The 25,164-nt window shown below is 36.5% G+C and overlaps 2 protein-coding genes across 3 annotated transcripts in view; one reads left to right on the top strand and one right to left on the bottom strand.

The window, feature by feature from the left end:
• Window positions 1–25,164, bottom strand: part of LOC145681070 (amidophosphoribosyltransferase-like) — a 172,264-nt gene that overhangs the window by 81,580 nt on the left and 65,520 nt on the right. The window contains exon 1 of one of the 2 annotated variants that reach the window (XM_081752426.1): window positions 20,778–20,927. The exons of the other annotated variant lie outside the window; for it this stretch is intronic. The gene's annotated coding sequence lies outside the window, so the exon portion shown is untranslated. Of the gene's footprint in view, window positions 1–20,777; window positions 20,928–25,164 lie in introns of those variants that run through there. 2 annotated transcript variants of the gene reach the window in all.
• Window positions 21,038–25,164, top strand: part of Paics (PAICS bifunctional enzyme) — a 90,767-nt gene continuing 86,640 nt past the window's right edge. Inside the window, exon 1 of the mRNA XM_081752429.1 lies at window positions 21,038–21,184. Within this exon, the coding sequence (XP_081608555.1) occupies window positions 21,175–21,184 (10 nt within the window). The 5' untranslated portion in view covers window positions 21,038–21,174. The remainder of the gene's footprint in view (window positions 21,185–25,164) is intronic.

Below are 25,164 nucleotides of genomic sequence, written 5' to 3'. Positions count from 1 at the left end.
CCTCATGTGGGTATCGGATTGCCGCAATTCACCTTGCTGAAAGACGTGGTTTATCAGGAGGTCGGCCAAGATTCATTTGAACTTAGCCTGTAGACTGCTTCTGGTCTCAATTATTCCCATATAACAAGACTAACTATATATATAGTTGGTTCGAAATGAGTTAAAATATCACTAATTGACCTTAAGGGGATAATCGTGATTTAAATATTCGTAAATCAGAAAAGATGTGAAAGTTAAGCGTTAAAGTAAATCCGATAATTCCGGAATAAAGAGATTTATATGCAACCTAATGATAGCAATAAAACTCTTTATGTAACATTTTCAAAGCTAAGATTAACAGTTATCTTCTTGAAGAGGGTTTACGGAAACCTAGAATATTATAAATCCAATTATTGTAAGTAGTACCTCTGACAGCCCCGCATTTCACATCACCATCGCACTTCATCCTGACAAGTGGGCAATTCACTTACCCACAATGGCTTTTCAGGCGTTTCAGTGACATCAATATCTCAGTTTGGGTTTGGAATCATGCTCCGGTGAACCTTGACTATCACCATCAGCAGCTACTAGAGAATCAGAACTTATTTCTGTATTAGATAATGTGGGTAACTATGGCTTTTCGTCTATAGAAGTCGGAGAGTGTATGGTATTATCGCAGGAAATATTTGATACATAAGACTTAGATTGTCAGTATTTAGGAGCAACTTTTAAAATAATCAGTTACTTTAAATATACTACAGATTAGCCGATAAAACCCGACAGCCATAGTCGAGTGGTCTGCGGCATTAGGCTGTGGATCGTTTACTGTGAATGTCTTGGATTCAAATCCCACTTCGGGCATAGGTGTTTTTAACTGTCCTAGTTTACTTCTATGTCTGTGTGGTGTCGTAATGGTTACAGTGTAATCCGTGCAAAGCGTTCAACAGGTTCAATAATCTGATAAAAAGCTGTTACCTTTTTATATATAAAAAACAGAGGTTAGCGCGTGCCTTCGGTGCCCGTGGTCATGGGTTCAATTTCCGGAGAGGCACTCAACAATTTCGATGTTGACCTAGCATCGTGAGGACAATTGGGAAGTTATCTTAAGTAAAAGGTAGCGGACTCCAGTCTAGAAAGCCGGCATTAGGGACTTCGGGTGTCGATGCGTTGACTACACCTTCCCACTTTGAACGTAAGTCCGCTGGTAGGAACCAAGGGACTGAGTGCCAAGAATTTAGTTTGTTTTAATTATCATAAATGCCTTCTTTATTATTAATTTTTTCCAATATTTTCTTTTCAACCAGTTTGCGAAATTCAGAGCTAGCTACTTGTTTTCTTTTTAATTCATGTTCATAGTTAGCACAACTAATCACAAGGAAAAACAATCTTTTCGATAAAATTCGCCTCGCGTCTTTCGTAGCTCTAAGTTTAGTTATTTTTAGCTTTTTTTTTTTTTAAAGCTGAATGGCGTTTTATCACTTTCCCCTTGCTTTCCCTATTTTTTTTTCTGGTTTTACCTATGTTTCTTTTGCACGGACATTGCGCCTATATGCACATGCTTAGTGTGTTCGTTTACAAGAGCGGGCCATTTTCCTGCCACTATAGAAAGTAAGAGTGCCCTGTATCAGAGAAATATTAATTGACGTAAGTGAATATATCTGTGATGAAGTCATAATTTATCAGTTTTTGCATCGTACATAGTTTCCTCATCCTCATTAATCTCTTCACCCCCGCTTCCTGAATTCCGGTTCTAGTATTCTTTCTTGATGGGGGACTGATGTCTCGTGTAGGCTTATTAACTATAACATCAGCAATAAAGAAAGTGGGGTTTAATTTGCACTAATTTTAGAACATCACGTTAATTAAATAATAATAATAATAATAATACGGAGCGAGCTCAGGCTACTTGTTAGGATTCTTGCTTCGCAATTGGATAATACCGGGTTTGAATTCGGAGACCAGCCATCCTGACTGAGGATTTTCCAGGGTTGTTCCTCAGTTATACTGGGCAAATGCTAGGTTAGTACCTTGATCTAAGGCTCTGGAGACCTTCCTTCCATTCCTTTTCCAATGTTTTCATCTGTTGATTACTACAGTGTAAAGTGGCCTCTGAGGATGTATCTGGTAGCTTATAGTAAATAAACAATAACGACGTAATATATCTTCACGAAACGTGTGGGTTAATTTAACTACAGCCTTACAGTCCCAATAGATAGCTAAAGTTTTAATATCAATTTCCTGACTTTTAAATACTATTTTCATATTTTTTCAGCTTTCAATTTTCTCATGTATGTTCCACCGAGAATTAAACCTGAGATCACATGAACAAATGCGAATATGTTAAATATTTTTGAACACTTTAATATACAAAACACAAAACGCTTCAATGATACGATGCATGGATATGTTTTGGTTACGTCCTGCAATGTACGATTAAAGAAACCTGGAGGGTGAAGAAAAAATAACAGAAATCTCTTTTATATTTATTCCTTCAACAAACTCCTGACCTCAGAAGGGCAAGCCATAAGTTAGGTAATAAAGTCATACAACGAACACTTTTATTAATACTAATAATACTACACAACTATATCGCTCTTCTGAAATTCTCGTGTGTATGTTTACAAATCTACTGTTGTTCCACGCCAACCAGTCTATATTTTTGCTGTACCTTCGAAGTGAAAAATATTCATTATTACATTTGTTGATGGTTGGACTCTAGTAAGTCAGAAACTACTATTAATAAAGAGTTTGTTTTGTCCAGTATTCCTGCGATTAGAAGGGTCTTATCTAAAAGATATTTCATTTGTAAATGAGAAAATAAAAAAGTTTATTTCCTAAGAATAAAATAAACATTTTCAATGTGAAGTTAACATTAAGTTTCGAAGAGGAGCTAAACAGAAGAATTTGTTACCATTTACATCAGTTTTCAGACAATTCAGTATACTATGAAATGGGAAGAAGGCAAACTTGGAAATATTTTACTAAAGAGACTTCGATGTAAATATTGCAAGGTTAAAATAAAATAAAGAACAAAGGTAGCACAAACGTGTTATGGAAACATTTAAAAGCACAGCAACCTACTATATTAGTGAATCTGAAAAAAAGGTTTGACGAATTTTATATATTCAATTTTATCATCACAATTTCAGATGCAGGTTTGGATACGAATCAAGATCTGAGATTCGAATTTCGGATCCAGATCCGAGATCCGAATTTCGGCTCCAGATCCGAGATCCGAGTTTCGGATCCAGATCCGAGTTTCGGATCCAGATCCGAGATCCGGACCCAGATCCGAGATCCGAGTTTCGGATCCAGATCCGAGATCCGAGTTTCGGATCCAGATCCGAGATCCGGATCCAGATCCGAGATCCGAGTTTCGGATCCAGATCCGAGATCCGAATTTCGGATCCAGATCCGAGATCCGGATCCAGATCCGAGATCCGGATCTGAGGTTCGGATCCGGGATCCGGATCTGAGATTCGGATCCGGATCTAGGTCCGGATCCGGCAAGATCCGGATCCGGATCTCACTGGATCCGGGATATCCGAATTCGAAAAATTTTGGCCATCCCTAATCAACATGACGTCTAAGTAGCACAAATCACGCCAGGAGAAACCTCGACTTCCTCCTCTGCCCACTTATTTTGGAGCAAAAAATTTCGTCGTTTCACAATAAACTTACATGCTCATCTTGCAGGTTTTTCCTACGGACTGCATCCAAGAGGATTGATTATCAGTGTAAATGTAGCGATCTTCATTCCTCAGAGATTGGGCTATTTGTCCACCTTGGCCAGCAGTTGCAAGGAATAAACTAACCTCCAAATAATATATATATATATATATATATATATATATATATATATATATATATATATATATATATATATATATATATATATATATATATATATATATATATATATATATATATATATATGCTTACGCCGGGAACTAAAGAAAGAAAACTTAATCATCTATTTTCTTTTCAATATTTTATTCGCGCCCGATGATGAATTTTGAAGCATATGTTAACGAAAAGGAGTTCAAAAAGATTACAATATAAAGTAGTGTTAAATACAGAAGTTCGCGAAACTAAGTATTTTTAATATAACTGTACATTTGCTTTTTGTGATAATTAAAAATAATAATAATAATAAAATAAACTTCGTAACATTGGGATCACTAATGGAATGCGCTACATGTCACCAGAGTCCTTTTCGACATCAATGTGATAACGGGAGTTCGAGTTTGTCACACTCTCCCCCATGACTACGCCACAGTCGTACTTGTTCAACCGAACTGGTCTGGTCGAGATCGAACCCGAGATGGATGTTGTGCTCAGAAAGCTATATTGAGACTGTAATAATAGCAATAGGACTTACTGCTTGGCTTTCGAGGGACAGTTGAATTTTACACTGCCTTTCTTGTCCTTTTTTTTTTTTTTTTTTCCTCTTTCTTTACGTTGATCTACTTTACCTTGATTTAATACTTTTCAGATTTCATTCTATTTTCTGCTGAAAAGTATCTGTAATTTTCAGCGAAATAACTATATATGACAATGACAAACACTTTACCGCTTCGTATCGTAAAGGTCAGATCCATTAGTACTGTAACAGCCGTGCTTAAGCGATTGATCATGGAAGAACAAACTCCGATTAGCGATAATTTCACAGCCTTGTTTTATTACAATAGCGCAGAGGAGGGCGTCGATCATGGCTCAAGAGTTGATGACGATAGGTTTTGGTGGATGGTGGGTCCGAGTGGGTAACAGTGGGTGGTAGGTCATGGGTCAAGTTTTCATTCACCCACGCCACCTCTGCTGACAAGCTATATAAGCGTGTAAAATATTTTACTGTTTTCTATGGTTTTACTGTTTTCTTTGGTTTTACTGACTTATTCTTCAAATCTGTTTTTAAAATTCACGAAATAAGGGGAGATTTAGTGTAATAAATAATTTTAGTATTAATAATCATTTTAATTCACGTAATATTGAATTTATATGTAATGCAAATTCACTTTGAGAAAGCAATCAGCATTTATCTAGTTGAAGGAAAATTCAGAAAAATACGGCGATTCTCCAAATAAATCAACGAAATAAAAATAAAGATGGCATATTTAGTCAACACCGTTAATCTAATGTGATTTTTCTGTAAGACGCGTAAGATTTGATTCGGTATCTCATTCAAAACGCAGGAAAGCAAGTGTACAGAAGAACAGCATTTTGATATATTATCTGTATGATCAATTTTATACATAATATTTCCTAGAGATCTTAAAATGACCATAACACCAATTTGAGGATATATTGCAGCAACAAAGGGCCCAAGGTTAAACCACCATTTGCGTGTTAAAAAAAAAAGCTACAAGAGAGAGAGAGAGAGGAAAGGCGGTAGGAGATGTTCGGAACATCTTTCGGCGCAGACAGCACTTGCTTTCGGCAAGGTAACTTGTCTACAAAGAATGTAAAAAACTGGATATACGTCTTACTCGTTTATTAATTTAATATGGACGTACTTCTGATTTTGACGTGCTTGAAAATAATAATAATAATAAAACCTACAAGTTTATTTCTTTTTTCAGTAGCCCATTTAACAAAGGGTTAAATACTACAAGTGCCTTCTAGAAGCATGGGCGGAGTTCGGAATTGTCTGTTGGGGGGGGGGGAGACCATTTGATCGGTCTTGCAACTGTGGAATACTTCCTAGACGAGTGTGGAGTTAATATGAATAAATCATTTTTGACCAAAAGTTGGGGGCAATGCCCCTGTAACTCAACCCATGTCTACAAGTCGTAAATATTATAAAAGTAAAGCACTATAGTAATAAAAGGTAATTTGTAAATATTAGCTTGATCATCTTATATATGGGGCATTGGATGGCAAAGTGGCGTAACTCATTTTTAAAAATGAGATTAAGTCATTTCTGTGAACTTGCAACCATAACCTGTTGCATGGCAAAGTTGCGCATCTCAGGGTAAAAGAAGCAGACCATAGGCCAAAAGATGGGGAACAAAGAACCAGTTTTGTCCGCTTTTTCTATATCTATTCTAATAAAAGTCTCAACGTCTCACAATATCTCAAAACTGAGTTACACCACATATATATATTATTTTTGCACTTGTATTACAAGACTTAATCGGCGTTATGCAGAGTCATTTTGATTAATAATTAGCATCATACTAAAGGTCTGACTACTGCTGGAAACATATGCTAGTCGAGGTCTCTAGTATGGCATTAATCACGCTGCAGAACGGCTCTGCATAAGGCCTATTATATTTTCTAAAACGGGCACTATTTATATTCTCAAAATTTACACTCAGAATTATATTTTTTGATCAGAGTTTAGCCGCCCCAAATTTAAGAAAAATACAATGTTTTGATTTTGTATCAAACAAGTAATTTCAGTATTAAAACTTCTGGATTAGGGCCTTGCCACGCTGACTATCGCAAACTAAAACGAAAACTGAGTTGCGTTGACGCAAACTGCTACGAGAGAGGTCCCAGGAACCAAAATACATTCCCTATTTGCCCTGGGATCATTAATAAACGTATCAAGCAGCGTTTGGCCTTATGTCATAATTTGCCACTTTACCGCTGTTTGTCAACCAACTGAACTGCCAACTTAATCTCTGCGAAAGGAGTAGAGTTGGGAAACGGTTGAAACTACTGGGTAAAGAATGGCAAATTGTTGACTACCCAACGTTCACTTTAAACTACATTAAGCCAACTTATTTTTCAATTTGATTTTTGGAATTACGAATTTGCAACTATCCCGACTATTAGCCTACCAACTATGCTACTAGAGTAAAGAGCACGTGCAACATGAACTGCAAATCTATAATTTATATTTTCTTCCGTATAGGCCTACTTTCCAACTACATATTCTTTTGCTTGTAACTTTACAACGAACAAGCCGATTTAAGTAAGGTTTCCAGTAAGCTGCGCACGAAAATTGTAGAGCATAATATTTTTCAACTCTATCATCCACGGTAAGATACACAAAAGAAGAAATTATGTAGTCGTGTACCACATATTTGCATACTTTATCAGTTCTTAGAATATGCCTTTTAATAACTATAGTTTTTTAAATTTAACATCAATTGCATCGTGATAGAATTTATAATCGCTCATACGAACTTAAAAAATACATTAAATAATAACATGTCGGCGTTCCCATCTTGAAAGAAAGATTGGTCTTTCCAGGATTTAGCTGCAAGGCGTAAGAGTTCTTATAAACCATTTGCGTGCATACTTAATTTCACCAGGTCAACAGTCAGGAAAATAAATGCAACCATGAAAACCTGATTGTTTTACATATTCTTCCTGAAATAACACGTACGCTAATAAACTCATTTACAGAGGCTGATCTGTTTCCATCAGAACAATTGAAGTAGTTGTTTACTATTCTACACCGCCATCATCGATCATGTACGATGTGTAATGGCCACGACATCGCAGTTTCCACTCCAGAAGACACTGCTGCACTTCTATAGAAGGGTATATTATCGCATTTCTGTTTGCAGATTTACCAGAGGCCATTTAACGTCCGATCTCGATGTGATGAAAAATGCCGTTAGTCAGAAAGCAACATAATCCATGGGATTAATGGCATCCAAGGCCAATTGCAGCTACTATCTGTGTTCGTTTAGTAAAAGATCAACGATGCTTCGGCATCGTAATTTGAAGCTTTGCCTTTCGCAGTAAACTACCCATGATACTTCGTCTGTGTAAACTGTGGACAGGACATATCATTGATAACAAGCAGGATGGAATTTGATTTTTTTTTCTGTATGTTACGAATATTGAGATTTCTTCTGTAACAAAAACCAGTAATAACCATAAAAGCTTTCGAGAAATGTTCTTTGCGTTGACGCACGAAGTTTACTTCTGTCTTTTTCATGAACGTCTCTATAAAGAAAATAACACTTTTCTACAGGTCACACAGGTAGGACCATACTTTATCTTTTTTTTTTTTTTTTTTTTTAATCCAGGTTTACGAGCTGTCACTCTATTAAAACCGTAAGACTGGAAGAGTACATTTCACCACTCCCAGTTTTAAAGTTGTTTTCAAATGGAGCAAAATTTTAAGAGGCGGTACTGCTGACAGATGAGACGAGAAATAAGCTTCATCTCGGAAATTCGGAACAATGTTTCGTCTCGGAAATATTTGTAGAGGCTTCATCTCATTTCGTTTGGTATAATGCAACTTACAAAATTTATATCCTGATTTTCTTTTATTTCACCTAGAAGTTGAGATGATTTTAACGTCCCTTTCAGCAGCGAGGCTATATAAGACGCAGAATCCTTTTGCGTCCCAAGAGGTCTACGGAGGGTGTGACAGGACAACATTTAAACTATCGGAGTACATTATTATTAGGAATATATTAAGTAATAACTTTCCGTATCTTTAAACGTTAACAAATACTCTTCACTTGTTGGTACAACCACTTTATCAATTTATAGAGTTTATTCTATGAATCATGTAAACACTAAAATAGTGTCTGAGATCAAAGACTTAGATGAACTAGTGCTGCACACGAGACTAAATTTCTCGTTGTCTCGAATTTGAAAACGAACTTCTTACCTCGTCGAAAACACTAGTAAAAGGTACGATACCAAAACTGCTATATATGTTTACTAAATACTAAATGAAGATAGCATAATGTTAACAAAAAAAAAAAAAATACAGATTCTCCCAGTATGAATAAAACCAGGTAGATCAATAGATGAGGTGTGGTATTTCTATGTGTAAATAATGTATCTTATTGTAAGACTAATGTGATGTATAAGCAACTATTGTAGTAGCTTTTTATATAGACTATAATAGGATTTGACATGTTCTATACCGCATGTGCAAGTACAATACTGTGGCTCTTGAACGCAAAATAAATAAATAAATATGTATGTATGTATGTATGTGTTCCTTTTGTTCATTTTGCAAAGTAACCATGGAGCAGCGGTGGCTCAGTGGTAGAACACGAGGCCCCGGAATCGATCTTATATCAAGCGAACTGGGGTTTGTGGCAGACAAACACCATGCGTGTGTGTGTTTTCTCGGAGTCTTTCATTTCCTCCCACTTTCTTCATTCCACCATAATCAATCCATTTTACCATCACGGTCTTTCTCTCCCATAGAGCATAATCCCGCGACGTTATACTTAGAAAAGAAAAGAAAGAAAAAACATGTAAGAACAAAAGTTGCAAGAAATACGATGAATCTGTCTGCACTGAAACTCAGATCTTAATTGCAGATCTTGTCGGACAGACATTTTCTATTAATTATCTTGTTTACAAATATAGTATATCAGAAATGATCTGACATTCATCACACATTTGGTATAATAAATACACACACTGCATTTCAATTTTTCTCTTTTGTGTGTGTTTGTGTGTGTGTGTGTGTGTGTGCGCGCGCAGTGTTTCTTCAAGACTTTTTTTTTTGGGGGGGGTGCACTGCCTCCCGGAGCCGACCAAAGTAATACGTTTATAATATTATAATAAATAGAATAGTATCAGCAGTGTCCCCTCGGAACATTATTTCTGAAAGAAACTGTGTGTGTGTGTGTGTGTGTGTGAGAGAGAGAGAGAGAGAGAGAGAGAGAGAGAGAGAGAGAGAGAGAGAGAGAGAGAGAGAGAGAGAGAGAGAGAGAGAGAGAGAGGATAGAGTAATGTTCAGATTTTTATAGCATGTCTTCTTAGAAACTTTATATTAGATCTATTCTAACTTCACATTTTAATCTTTTCGTATCAGAGCAACTTGTCTCCTGGCACACTTTTCAATTACAATTCATTCATAATTACCGCGTTTATTAAGTATAACTTTCACCTTTAAATTCAGTCGATGATGGTCTGAATATTAATAAGAAGGTACAAATGATTATACAAGTGGTTCCGAACCACAACTGCGTACGTGACGTACTATTTTTTTTTTTTTTAATGTTGTTACGCAAGCAATCATGAAAAGTAGATTTCTGTATTCATTATTATGATAGTACTGCAATTCTTCCAGTCGTACTCCGCTAAATTTTACTTTAAAAACTATCCAACCCAATATGAGACAAATCTAGGTAGTCACAAGAATTTTTTTTTTTTTAAATAATGAAGTTTCAAGTTTTCGCTGCAATATACACTACAGCTCTTATAGGATCTGAATGAATCACCACTCTGATATGCGTATATGTTTAAAAAAAAGTCAGTGCAGTAAAAAAGAAGAATAGGCCCAACTTATGTTAGGGAGGGGAGAAAGAACGAAGCCCGACCGATATTCCTTTTTCTTTTAAAACAGCCACCGTTTTGGTAATAGTATTGTAGACGAGTTGAATTTTAAACGTTTACGCGTAATAAAAACTGAGAATGGAGAAAAAGCAAAAATACAAAAGTGAAAAATAATCCCGTGAAATTGTTTTTACTAATATGAACTAACATTCTATCGTTGCGACTATACACCTGATGCAGAAAAACAAACATTGTGTGTGTGTGTTGGAAGAGGCAGCCTTTGCATTTTCATATCATTGTGTATTGCATTAACACTAGTAGTTGCGCTGAACACACTATGTTAAAACAGTGTCCCTTAAATGGCAAAATTCCCTGCAAGCCTCGACACAAATATTATATCGTATTTAGTTTCATAAGGGCCTATGCAGAGTAGTTTTGAAGCCTGATTAACGCCATACTAGGGGGATCACTAACGGATGGTTATCAAAATTGTATTCAGAGACTGATTAGGACGTGGTATTTGACGAAGTTAATCAAATGTGACTAATTAATCTACAGCAAAGGCTAATCTTTTACCCACGGTTTAGCGTGCGACACTACAGACTACGCATGCGCTGATCTACTTTTCCGTAGTTGCCACATTTATTTTTCTCACCCGATGCATTGGGGTTCTATAAGTTAATCATACCCAAATCATCATTTTAGTTGTACTCAAAGTAGACTCTGAATACCTAAAAGTGCACCTTCCTTACTAAAGATTTAGTATGCTATTAACTAGACTGTGATTAACGCTCGATTAACGAATTCTCTCTGAATACCGCCCATAGTGTCACACCTTAATTTTATAATGTGCTACTTTGCATAGGTAATAAGTATTATGTACGTTGTAGAAAAAATCGGGTGTTTATTTAAGTAACCACTATCCATTAAGACATGCAGCGAGAACTTATGAAAGAGTGGGTGGTTAGAAATGTAGTGCCTTATGCAGAATCGTTCTGACGCGTGATTAGTGCCATACTAAAGACATCGACTAACATGTTTTCTGCAGTAGTCAGGCCTTTAGTCTGCTCTGCATAAGGCTGATAACCACTATCACTTAAAGGATTAAAACCTCTACATGCTTACATTTAAGTTTTCTCTACCTTGAGTTTGCCCACCAATGTACATGACGTTTTCAAATATTAATTCTCAAATCCAAACATGTTTCTCTTGTCCTGTTTGGAAATAATTATTAATGTTTTATTTTTTATTTTAAAGTTGTAATTAAATCAGCAAATTAATTACCTTCATCTATTGGCGTAAGGTAGGTAGGTAATGTACGTAGCAATACCTATTAGCATGAAGCACAGAATGTGGACTGAATTGTCACTTAGGATTATCCTTTAGGAAAGGGAAATCCTTCATTCGCAATTCTCAATTTATCTCGTATCGCACCGCTGGCCTCCCAGGTTGATTGATTTCAGTGTATGTAATTTTCTTTACGGTTTCAGAACACTCCGTCCACGTGCCTCCCCCATTCAACAGCTATAGATGAACTGTCATGCCACAAGAGCCGCATAATAACAGTGGTGGCTCCAGGAACACGAGACACTCGCCTCAAGTATGGAACGATTCTGACTATCGGCTAAATATGTGTGTGCGCAGTGAAGGCGCACATTGAACGTTTGTGAAAGGTAAATAAAAGCTTGGCATTCCTAAACGCTTTTGAAAATTTACAAGATTTTATATGCAGGCATGTATAAGATCGGATGATTCTTTTTTAAAACACTATATGCTGAAATCTCATTAAGTCAATAAATATTGTCGTGCTTTTTGGCGCCAGGGGTCAAATTTCGTTGAGGACCACAATTTTTGATATTGACATAAAATGAGGCAATTGGAGATACAACTGCAATTAAGAAGTAACGAGCCCCGCTCTGTGGATTGTAACAACGGAGTTTAGCTTGTCTAATAGGTATAGCATATGTTCCTTGGCCAAACGAAGTCCTAAGTTCGATTCCCGGTGAAAAAAAGCACTGAACGCATTACAGTGATTCAGATTTTACTTTAAACTGTAGATTCATTTCATACAGACTCAGTAATGCCATGGGACGATTAAAAAAAAATAAAAAACGAAGCTTAGTATTATCAATAAAGACACTTCTTACATTACATTGTACAGTACTACTACTACTACTACTACTACTACTAATAATAATAATAATAATAATAATAATAATAATGCCCTCACCCATGGTGCTCAGGTTCAATTCCACACTAAATGGACCTAGTGACAAGCACAAGCCTCGGATACTTTTTTTTCCCCCCAGTATGTCACATTTTGTCTAATCATACCATTGTGTTAACCAATCCACAGAACATGTGAAACAAAACTGATAACTGCAATATTTTCTATATACATAAAAGTTAATTCACTTATCAAACGATTAAGTCACACCGCTATATCTAGAAATGTGAAATTTAGATAGAGAACACATTTTTTCATGGAAGGAAGGTATATCATTATTTTTTGATATACATATTATATTTGCTATCTATCTATATTTATCTATCTATATAAATAGATAGATAGATAGAATCACGAATACCTTAATTCAGACAGACCAAATTCTGCATAGGCTTATAAACTCATATAAACTTCCTACTAAAATAATTAACACATGATTTAGCGATACAGGGCAATTTAACAATTTTCAAATTGCTAGTTTTATATATAATTAACTTCAATGCTCCCTGTGAGAAAAGCGGCGACTTTTGCTAGTTTAACAATACATAAATTGCACCAAATTAATACATCTACAAAACAACCTTGCTCTTGTAACTATGTATACAGATGTAGCAACACTGATTGGATTCGCTAAGCATGACACGATCCAATTGCAGACTTAACGTTTCTTCGGCAACGAACCTTCGAGTCATATCAAAAAACAATTTGTCTTACACATTCGTTGTTGTAAATACTTCTTATACAGTATTTCTGAACGCTAAATACAGCAAAATCTTTTTCTTTTTCTGAATAATTGGCGTTCTAGTAAAAAAAAAAAAAAAAAAAGAAAAAAAAAAGAAAAAAAAAAAGAACGAAAAATTGTGATTTCAAATAATTTGCTGGTTTGCTTGAAGTCATCGCCTGCTGGAAAAACTAGTTTATTTTCTTCGTATGTCCACGAGAAAGAAAAACCAATATTATATATATATATAAGTCCTACTGAGCAATAACAAATCCAAATGGAACAGTCAATCGTGTGCCCACGCTTAAGTTAGCTGCTGATTATTGCGCAAATATTTTCAACCATTACACCTACGCACTGGCCTGCAAAAATACAATGCGTATTGAAGGGGAAGCATACGTCTGCATTAATCGGGAATGTTCTGTTTTAAGAACAGAAAATATTGTCCCGAATTTAAAAAGAAAAAGGCAGTGATCGAAGTGGGACTGTATGCATTGGTATGCCATACAGCCTATGGTTTTTCAGTGAGGAAGACATACTGCTTCTGATTTTTTAGTGCTCAAGACATACCGTCACGGGAGAGTATATGCTAAATACCTTTAATAAATCCATTTTTATATCAATAATTGACGAAAAGCTTTGTACGTAATACATATTATATATATATATCTTATGTAGAAGTAATTTCTAAGTTGACAACACCGACATTTTTGTTATCTTTTCCTACCTTTTCTTTTTAGAGTCCGGTTGTCTTCAAAGAAGTTCATCTAATTTATATTTTGATGTGCCATATTGAACTGTTTCTTCCTTATGTTTGTGTGTGTCGTCTTGTCTTAATTCACAGAAATGTCGTGTTTTGAGCATGAGCGGATTAAGAGCTTGTCTGCTGTGGGGTCGATTCTTCCGGGGGTTTGGAATACCCCTCAGTCGAGTGGGGGTCAGAGAGCTTTCCCCACAGGAAATTGTTAATATAAAAACTGGGTACTAAGCATTTTAATGTATACAGTAATTCTCTATAAGACAACATACTGGGATTTTTTTTTTCAGAAAGTTGTTGGCGAGGGATCGAAGTCTCTCCATGCCCCCCTCCCTCTCGGTATCAATTTTCTTTAGTAAATAGAAGCTCTACAGTGGTTTTTAGTCCCTATGTAAATAGAAATGCAATCTTTTAGGCAACATGCCCTCACTGTATTTCAACATTTAGACAGCCGGTACCGCCTCTGCTTTTTTTTTTTTTCATTTTGAACACTGGAAAAAGGTAACATATTTTGTCACTTTTATTACATTTAGACAGTAGCGTAGGGAAGGGGGGCCGGCCCCCCCAAAGAGGTCCGACAATGTACTTTGGTACTTTTGTTCGTAATTTTTTTTATATATTTTTATGTTTATATATTTTTTTGTTTGTAATTTTTTCTATGTGTACCTATAACAGCACTTGCCCCCCCCCCAAACACACATCCTGGCTACGCTACTGCATTTAGACATTTAGACTGATCAGTAAGCAAGTTTTAACGGAGGTTAAGAGAATTATCAACTTCATCAGCAGTTGAAAACACATGTTAAATGGTTACAGGAAATCAGGATTAATGAAGATGACAACTGATTACTAAATGAAATTTTTCAAATCGTCATTTGTGCTAAATAAGATTGAAACTGATCTACTGATTATTATTATTAAATTATCGCTCAATCGATGGACAAATTAGAGAATCCCTTAACACAACACAACAGTTCTTATTGCCATTGTACAGTTCCAATAGAGAGAATTTTCGGTATTATGTCTTCACAGTCTACAGTTTAGATGAACAGGTTCACTATGTAGTAAGCGCTCTTTAATCCGGCACGTTCGAGACCATGGCCGTAATGGATTATCGAATGTCAACAGAGTTTTAGCGCGAAATCAAAAGATAAGTCACTCTAGATAAAAATGCAAACGATTAAAACATATTTGAAGTGTTTATATACATTCTGAACCTTGCAGACGATATAAATATACTGTGGGGGTTTAAAATTTTCTTATTTATAATTCAACTAGCTAAAATGCACCTTCTTCGCATAGGGAGAAAATAGGCCTATTTATGGAACACATTTGAACTCCAATTAGGATACGAATTTTAAGGAAAGTGTAATGATACAAAACGTAAGATATTCTATTTCTCGAAGATATTTAGAATATCTGTCTCCAATAGAATGCGTCCTTGAATCAAACCAACATGGTAAAATCCAAGCATGAGGCACGTACTATTTTCCAAAAAATAATTTCAAACTGGTCAACCGTTTTCCCGTGATGCGATCACAAACAACAGACGGCGTCATTTGAATGTGAAGAAAAATGTTGCCCTTGACCCTTTAATATTTAAACTGAAAGTTTCGAAAAACTATAAAACACATATACTACAGTAAATGAAGCTCAAATTTCAATGGTGAAAGGAACAAATTAGTAACAAGCTGAAAATTGGTACTACAATGTTGGAAATGATGTTCTAAACAACATACTAAAAGTCCCGTGAAATCTCATCTGACTTTCGCACGCCATATTGGAAAATAGCCGCTGAAAGTGTCAAATGAACAATACCCAGATAAAATAGCAATATCTTAGTTATGGTTGAACATAAAGAGAAATTTAGTGTCGTTTAATAGAACATAGATAACACTATATGTTTTATGGAGAAACAGCTTTTCAAAAAATGCATATTTTAAATATATTTAGCTCTATGTTCTAAAATTCCGAAAACTACTTCACACTTATTAAAAATTGTATTGAACTTAGTAAGTAATTATTAACAAATTGAAATCTGACAGATGTTGGCAAAGATTATTTAAATGACACTAAAATCCCATAACTTCTTCTTTCGCCATATTGGAAAACGTCCAAATGTCCGAAGGAACTGAAAGATGATTTTTTTTTAAAAGAAGTGAAATACAAAGTCTGGACCGGGCTAAATATTTGAGAAACTGTAAATGCTGTCGATCCGAAGTCAATTGGGATCAATGTGGGTTGGAGAGGGAAACATTATGACGTGGCTTAGGTAGTCGTCCGCCATTTTCTGGCCACCATCTTAGAATCAACTTGCTTAATTTAAATAGTAAAGTGGTCGTATGACATTCAATTCAATATCCTCGTTCGAAGAGAAACCCAATGATAAGGTTATTGTTCCAAAATCTACAACGGTTTTGAAGTTGTAAATAGACTTATGTGTGAAATGCTGTGCGATGTTTCGAATTGAAGGATAACGATAAGGGTAAAGTGAGAAACAAGCTTTCTAACATCTCAAATTACGCATTCTTTAATGACCAGGAAAAAAGAGAGCTAACACACATGAGACAAATATAATCGCACGACATGTTCAAGATGTCCTTATTTCTGTTGTACGCACATCTGCGAAGCATAGTCTGTGATATTTGTTCACAGACCGTAAAGATTCTCCTTTTCAGGTGGCCAATGTCATTAATTTTACACTGGTGGACAATAGCTTTAAAGTGCCCCCAAAGATAAAAATTCAACGGAGTTAGGTCGGGGACCTTGCTGGCCATTCAACTGGTCCATACCGACCTATGTAGCAACCTGGAAACTGTTCATTGAGCCACCCATTACGTTACGATCATAATGCGGCGGTGCGCCATCATGTTGCCAATATTGAGGAAATCTCCCGTCCCCGACGTAACTCCGTTGATTTTAAATATATATATTGAGATCACACGTACGTACTTCATTAGATTTCAATTTTAATTGTATTTTAATATGCAGGTTTTGTTGCATTCGTATTTTTCTGGTATTTCAATATGCAGTTTTTAATAGTTTCATATCGTACCTCTCATTTAAATTGAATTTTCTTAACAGTATGTATAATAATAAAAAAATATGCCTGCGAGAAAAAATTCAAAATATTTTCGAGCATTACATTTTAATTATATTAATCTCTTCCGCTTATCTTCGACACCTCTATGAAACCCTCTTGCGACCCCCCTAGGGGTCACGAAACCCCATGTTGAGAAACCCTGCTTTAGACAATACAGACATTGTAGAATGGAAATCGGGAGCCACGGGGATATTGAAAACGAACCTTGCTGAAAACTGGAGAGGACTCAACGAACGAACGATTGGGTGCTACTTCCGGTAACCAGTGAAGATCAAACAATGTTTACAAAGGATGTAGGTGTGAGCTTAAGCACAAACAATACACATGAAATTGCAACTTTACGTTCTGAAATTGCATTTTTACTTTTTAAACTAGGCTAAAGGAGGCGAATGGTTATGAAGGAACGAATGGAAACGAAAGTATGCAAGGAAAATTTTGGAGAACACCAGACACCTCAGACTTAAATGGCCTGAGACCGCACAACATGCCACTTGGTGTGTTACTGTGAACAAGTGGCATCTGAAAGAAAAAGAAGGTGTAGTTTTACCATACGGATCCACAGATTGTAAAATGCAGGGAAACATTTGGGGAAGTCTAATTTGCCCGTTTTATGTCGAGAACAGAATCCAACGAAACCCTGCGGGGCTTCTAACCCGTTCCTACTACTACCACTTATACTATAGATCCGTGCAGTAAAACTGTACGGAAATAAAATAGCCCATCTACCACCAAGAGACCGGACCCTCGTTGGATAACGAAAAGGTCGGTTAAAACGAAAATCGCAATTTCATAACTCTTGAATTCTATAGCACCTCTATAATGGTTACAAAATGCTTATAATATAAATCGATAAAATTAATTCACCAAAATAAAAAGCTTCGACCAGAAGCTGCTCCAGTGGCTCATTTTCCGAATATGGCATAGATATTTTTAATCTTAAAAACTGGTTGGATTTAGTTCGGATGGGGATGCAGTGTTTACTGGGAGAAACGAAGGTGTTGCTGCTCAAATTAGAAGAAATGTCAACCCGTGCCTAATTAGCGTACACTGCATGGCACATCGAATTGATCTTGTTTCTGAAAGAGTTTTTGGTGTTGTGAATGCTGTTCACAACTTTGCATGTTTGTTAGGCGAACTTTACCAGGTGTTCAGTAAGTCATCTACAGCTGCAACATTTAAAAGTATCGCGACAGTCACAGATGCCGCAGGACAAACATTTGAACGATTACAGTGGTTCGGATTTAACCTTAAACTGTAAGTCCACATTTCATAGCCTCGCTGCTGAAAATTAAACTTAAATCAGCAAATCAATCGTATTATAGTGTTTGTGCTTTTATTTTCTAAAGTTTAACGTCCTATGAATATTCACCACGGCTAAGGAAGACGGTCATGATGAGATGAATTATAATGGTTGATTAGGATAGTGGAAGGAAGCGAGAGGACCCCGAGAAAACCCCCACACAATTGTTTGTATACCACAAGCAGAATTTGGCGCGAGCTAGGATCCAGCCGATGATTCTACGCACTTGAGGTGAGCGCTCTACCACTGAGGCAACACGGCTTTTTGTTGTCTATCAAGTATTTGTATTGAAATCATTATTTATAATAATATATTCTTGCTAATAAAACAATATAGATACATAGTATTATTTAGACTTACAAAGGTGACCGTATATCTGAACGACCAAACTGAAACACTAAGTACGTAGCGAAAAAACGAGAATTTCATAAATAATAATAAAAACTATACTCTGACTCTACAGCTCATGAGGATCTATGGCTTGCCAGGTGGAGCACTTCAAGTTAGTAGTTCTAATGCTTGGTTAGGACATCAGTTCTCAGGGACTATTATTTCTGACTTATATCGATGGTTGAGCGCCATCTCTACTGGCGTATATCTCTACTGCTATTTTCGCGAATGTAATCTTCAATATAATGGTAAATACAAGGGTACTGTGCTCCCACTAGAGTCTAACCCTGGACCATACGCACCGAAGTGTATATTAAATGCAGTAGATAAGTTACCAATTTTGGTTAAATGAATAAATAACATTAAAGTATTTTTAAATAACAATTACGATAGTTTGAACATATTATTATTATTATTATTATTATTATTATTATTATTATTATTATTAATAATAATAATAATAATAATAATAATAATAATAATAATCCATTAATACTTCAATTTTTTGGAGGCTCCACGAAGCATTAGTGTGGATCGCTGAACTTCTTTCCCCCTACCATTTTCAAATGATTTCACACCCTGAATATAGATGATCCAGAAGAGCCGAAAAACTGTATTATTAGATTACCAGAAGAAAATAATACACTTTTTTCGGATCTTCCGGGTCACCTATACCACTGACCGCATCTCCCTACCCCCTTCCCCCGACAACAACACAATTTTCTATAAGAGTATAGCAGGACAACCGTCGATTATTTAAAAAAAAACCTAAAGTATTATTATTTTACAAACTGTTAAATACTTCTCCAAAGCATAGGGGCAAGCCCCCGGTACAACTATAATATCCGACAGTGCAAAGTAGTACCAAAACTTTGAACAAATGAGCAGAACCATGTCGTGGAAAATCAGCGCTCGGGGCGAGAGTATATACATATACTCCCATACATATATTCGAAGCAATTTTTCTTATCCTTTTTTCTCCCGAATTTTTCGCCCCCTCACTTCGGTGCCCGGGGCCGTCTTCCCGTTCGCCCCTCCCCCACGGCACGGCCCTGCAAAAGATTTTTACACAACACCAGACAGTATGTCATAAGAAATATTTCGTAGATCTCAAAAAACCCTCAATACATACAAATACAATAGAATGAAGAAGGAAAAAGGAGCATGCATGAGTTAAGCAAACGCTTCGGCTTAAGTTTAGAGTTGCATCTTTTCTCACAATAAACATAACTCTCATGCCGAACTTATATTCCTAAACATTAAGTAAAAACTTCAAATTATCATTCCTTACCTCATTTCTCCTGTAAATTTTCCTGATTTTTATAAAAAGCGGAGGGGTAACTCTAAACTTAACCCAACGCTTCTATTTATGAAAAATATAGGGGACCAGTAATCTAAAACCTTCCCTTTGATATTTAAGGAAATATCAAATTCTACGGTTTAGAGATTATGTTGAAAATATAAAGAAAATATGTAGCCACATACGAAAAATCTGACGTTCCATGACGAATTTTCTCCTGCAAATGTCTGGGAACCAGCGGATTAATACTATTTCACTCTGTATCCTTCTTGATCAACAGCACAAAATAAATAAATAAATAAAATAAGGTTGAGATATATCATTAAAAACGGACGAACCAACAGAATAAATTAGAGAGACTCCAGGAATAATCGAACCTGCGACCACAAGGGCTAAAGTAGATCATAGTGACTCTACACGCACATTTTAATGTTCATTGAAATTACATACATCTTTAATTTTAATGTTTACAACTCTGCTTAAATCGGGAATTAAACCTACTTGTCTACTGAACTGGTTATTGTTTAAATTTCAAAAAAAGACATTGAAATCATCATGACACTAAGAACAGAATTACTACATTGCAAGATTTCGAAGCATCTTCCCGCTTTGGAAATCTTGCAGTTCCTTATAGGCCTAGCTGTCAATGAACTAAATACTCAAAAAATCTCATTCAAGTATTGCGCTTCGCTAATGTCAAGAAACAAGTAGAATTATAAACATTTTTTTCGTAATAAATTTACAATGCATGTCAAACGAATATTGTATTTATTAAATAAATAACTTACCTTTAACCACGGCCTGCTTAGTTTCCCAACGCGCTTAGCACAAGCACTTCGTACCACGTGGAGTAATAATCTTTCTGTAACAACTCAGCTGGATGCGTCTGCTAGAAGGCAAGATCACGTGACAATGGGAGGGGACGGTAAGTGGATGAACTGCTTGGTTATATGTAGAGGGGCAATAAGCGCGCGCTGTTTTGCCATAGGCTGACCTTTGCTATCCCGAGAATTGTGTGGATCTGGTTTGGAAGTGGAGTGTCAAATCGTCCCCTTTTTGCCTTTCATCCCTCAGCTACGACCTTGAACTAGAGACGAATCAATTGTTTGGAAGTGAACTCGAGGTGCAGCGACATAGTTTTCAACGTTCTTGTGTCAGCATCAATACCAGTGAACGCAATAGGAGATGACGGAAGGTAAGCTGTGATCATGTTCAGCTATTGCACGTGTTTTGATAGCATGCTACGTAATGTATAGTATTCAAAACCTCAGCGAAATATTTGCGACGTATGCTCGGTTAACAAAGCGTAGATCAATATAATGTTTATTTTACGATACTTAATTAGTATTTTTAAAAAGTGTGGTGTTATATAATACATAATAATCGGTGTCTGAGAAAAAGAGTATTACTCTGAACATTCTGTCACTCAAGTATTAATCTCTGTATTTATTGCATTAAATTAATTATTATTACTAATATAAAGATTAATTTAATTCCATGCCTGATATTGACAACAGAGTGAAAGTGGAAACAAAGTAAGTGTTCGTCCGCCAAACTTTTCTTACTAGAGTAGCAGTGGCGGAGCAACAGTATTCCCCAGTCTCCTTGGGGAGGTGTGGCAAGAGGTTCCCAGAAGCTACATTTTAAGTCTCGGATCAGAAGAGAAATGAGAAAAAATACATAGATATTGGGAAAAATCCTACAAGGGAATTAGAAGATGGTACACATTAGTTCTAAAGAGAGTTAATAAAAACTAATGTAGTGTTATTCTGATGTAGATTTTAAAAAAAAATGACAAAGTAAATATTTATTACTAATCTGTGCTACTGTTTCGGTAATATACAGTGTGTATACAAAAGCACTTCCCAATTTTATTTAGTCATAAAATGAAATCCTTGTTGAATATTGTTCATTTTTTGGGTTGACTTGTAACAACTAGTAAAGTTTCATGTTATAAATGTTCATTACAGGCACTCAATGTGTACCGCACCTAACTTTTCTGAAGAGAAATCGGGACGGGACAATCGGTGTTGGAGCTCCCTTCCTACCCCTCCCCCCGGAGACGACAATGTACGCATACGGCGAGTCGTTGAAAACAATGTAAATAATCTGCTGAATAACACGAACCTGAATGAGTGCGGCATCGTAGTTTATTTTCCCACCCACTACTCAACACTAGATATAAACAATATATGCAACAAATTCAAACCAAAACAATTGCAATGTATGTAATATAGAAGTTTAGAAAGAAAACTATATAGAATTTGTTAATTTGATTTTATGGATAAAACTGTGCGCCTAAAAGAATTAGTTATTCATTTGTAAAAATGGCCCACTAAAATATTAACATTGATAAATCGGGACAATATGCATTCCGAGGAGTATCCGGTCGGGATGCGGGACAAGTAAGTCAGGAATCGGTACAGTCCCGACAATCGGGACGGTTGGCAACCCTGGCCACACCTGTTACACGACAAACATCTAGGCAAATATCGAACTCATTCCATACTCTGGAAAGCATATCTGGCCTCATTGTGTTTACAGCTTCAGTGATTCCGCCGCGCAGACAATGTGTGGATATGAGATCAGAGAATTCCCACGCCACGCTGGAGATACAACGTGATTCTCCTAAGTGTAATTTGTTTTGTGCCATATCAAAGCAGAGTTTATGGTCCTTTTTTTTTCTTTGAAGGCGAAACTGTGCTCGGCGACGGTTGCTTGGATATGTTACGGAATTGGTTGATGCCTCAACTTACTGAGGTCGGTAACTACCTTCTTCAACAAGATGGAGAATCACCGCACTTTCATCGTAATGTACGTAACTTTCTCAATGAGATCTTGCCAAACAGATGGATTGGTCATGCTGGACTCGATAACCAGGTGTTTCTTCACTGGTTTCATTGGTCATCATACCTTACTGTCTGTGATTTTTTTTTCTTGTGGGGGTATATCAAAAATATAGTGTTTGTATCTCCCCTATCTGCATCCATGGAAATTCTGCAGGACAGAATCACAAGCTGTAAACGCAATCGCGCCGGATATGCTTTCCAAGGTATGGAATGAGGTGAATTATCGCCTAGATCAATGTTTCTTAAAAGATGGTCCGCGGACCCGTGGCTTATTGTTGGGAAACTAGATTTTATCGTAAGTTATCCTTCAGTAAACATTATTGTATTACCGGTATTAAAAATAATCAATATTCATTCTTAGGGTTGCCAGACATACCTCTTAAGAGTAAATGTAGGGCCTACTATTCCTCAGGGTATCAACTTTTGTACCTTCACTTGTTGCACTAAGAATTAAAACTGTTCGATTTGACTTTTTTATTAAATAAATATATGCCTTCCAAGTGTATTCGTAGCCTCCTGCTGTAAATATTGTATGTATAATAAGACATAATTACTTATAATATTGGGTTATAAGTACTGTATGACTTTTATTTTGTGAATGCCGCCACCTTACAAAACACCAAACTAAATTAATAATAATAAAAAAAATAAGTAAATAAATAATGATATTCAATTAAGTAAGTGCTTTTCAGTGTTTTAATTTATGACTTGAAATTGATTTCAAATTTTACGGAGTCCGCGACATGGCGATAGTATGAAGGGATCCTCAGGGAAAAAAAAAAAATATATCATTGGGAACCACTGGCCTAGGTGTTTTCCGTGTGACAAATGGGGGCACACATTGATTGTCTGTAATGAACATAATGCGTATCACATGAAACTTTGAGTTGTTACACGTCTACCCAAAAAATGAACAAAATATTCCCCAAGATTTTCATTTTATAACCGAATAAAATCGGAGTGTTTCTGTGGACACACTGTAGCGTATTATGTATTATAAGATAATGTATCTGAAGAAGGAAATGGATGTTAGCGAAACTGTAACAGATTATTAATACAGTAATAAATTTTCGGTTAGATTGTATTATTTAAGTCATACTTACAAGTAACACTTCCCAAGTGTAACACTCCATTTTTGATAAAATATTGCAGGTAGGTGCACATAAAATAAACAAATACGTGGTTTTTATTTTCTGCGGAAAAACTGCTTTAGGGGGAAAAGCCCCCACCAAAAATTTTGAAAGTGACGCCCGAAAGGCAAAAATAAGTCGACCGAAGTGAACGAAATTGAGCACAGATATTGCAGAGATGAAATGAGGGAATGCGTGTTTCATATTTTCCTGAAGAAAAAACAAAACCGGTTAGGTGGGGCACGGACCTATCCAAGCCTTTCATCATGAAATATCAAAAGTACTAATAACAATATGTCAGATGTGTGTACAGGACATAAAGAATTGCGTCGAAACTTTGTGTATGAATAATACGTAAAAATAAATAAATAAATAAACAAATACCGTTTTTTTACAAACAAACAAGAAAAAAATTGAGTGGCGGAAGGAGTGGACCGAAAAGAAATGAATTTATACAGACGGTGATCAGAAAAATGGAAACACCTGAACGAAATTGCAACTTACCAGATTAATATGGTGTCGGGCCACCTTTCGTCTTCAGAACAGCCTTGATGCGACGTGGGATGGAGGCATAGAAGTCGTGAATGGTAGCAAGTGGAATTTTACACCATTCCTCGTGCAGGGCATCGGCCAGTTCTGTGAGAGAGGATGGAAGTGGAAATCGTCGCCGGAGTCGTGTTTCCAAGACGGACCACAGATGTTGAATTATGTTAAGATCTGGGAATTGGGCGGGCCAGGAGAGGTGTTGAACTTCATCCCGATGTTCCTCAAACCACGCTGCAACAACGCCAGCTGTGTGAATGGGTGCATTATCATCCTGGAAGATGGCATCATTGTCCGGGAACAACATCCGGACCATAGGATGCAAGTGGTCTCCTAAAATTGCGACATAATTGTTGGCAGTGATTCGTCCGCTAAGTGTGACCATAGGATCCAATGAAAACCATGATATGGCGGCCCACGGCATCACCGAGCCGCCGCCATGTTTCACAGTTGGGCGGAGACACTGCAGATCATAAGATTCTTTGGGCGTTCTCCACACATAAACACGGCCCGTAGTTGGGAATAGGGTGAAGGATGATCGCTCATCAGACCATATCACACGTTTCCAGTCCTCAACAGTCCAAGTTGCATGGTCGCGGCACCATTTGCGGCGTGCGAAAGCGTTATGGTCCCTGATGAGCGGTTTGGCCCGT

This window comes from Thermobia domestica, chromosome 3, assembly GCF_964235325.1.
Source record: "Thermobia domestica chromosome 3, izTheDome1.hap1.1, whole genome shotgun sequence".
NCBI lineage: Eukaryota > Metazoa > Arthropoda > Insecta > Zygentoma > Lepismatidae > Thermobia > Thermobia domestica.
Note: the sequence above shows the minus strand (reverse complement) of the source record. Positions and strands in the feature narration are given on the sequence as shown.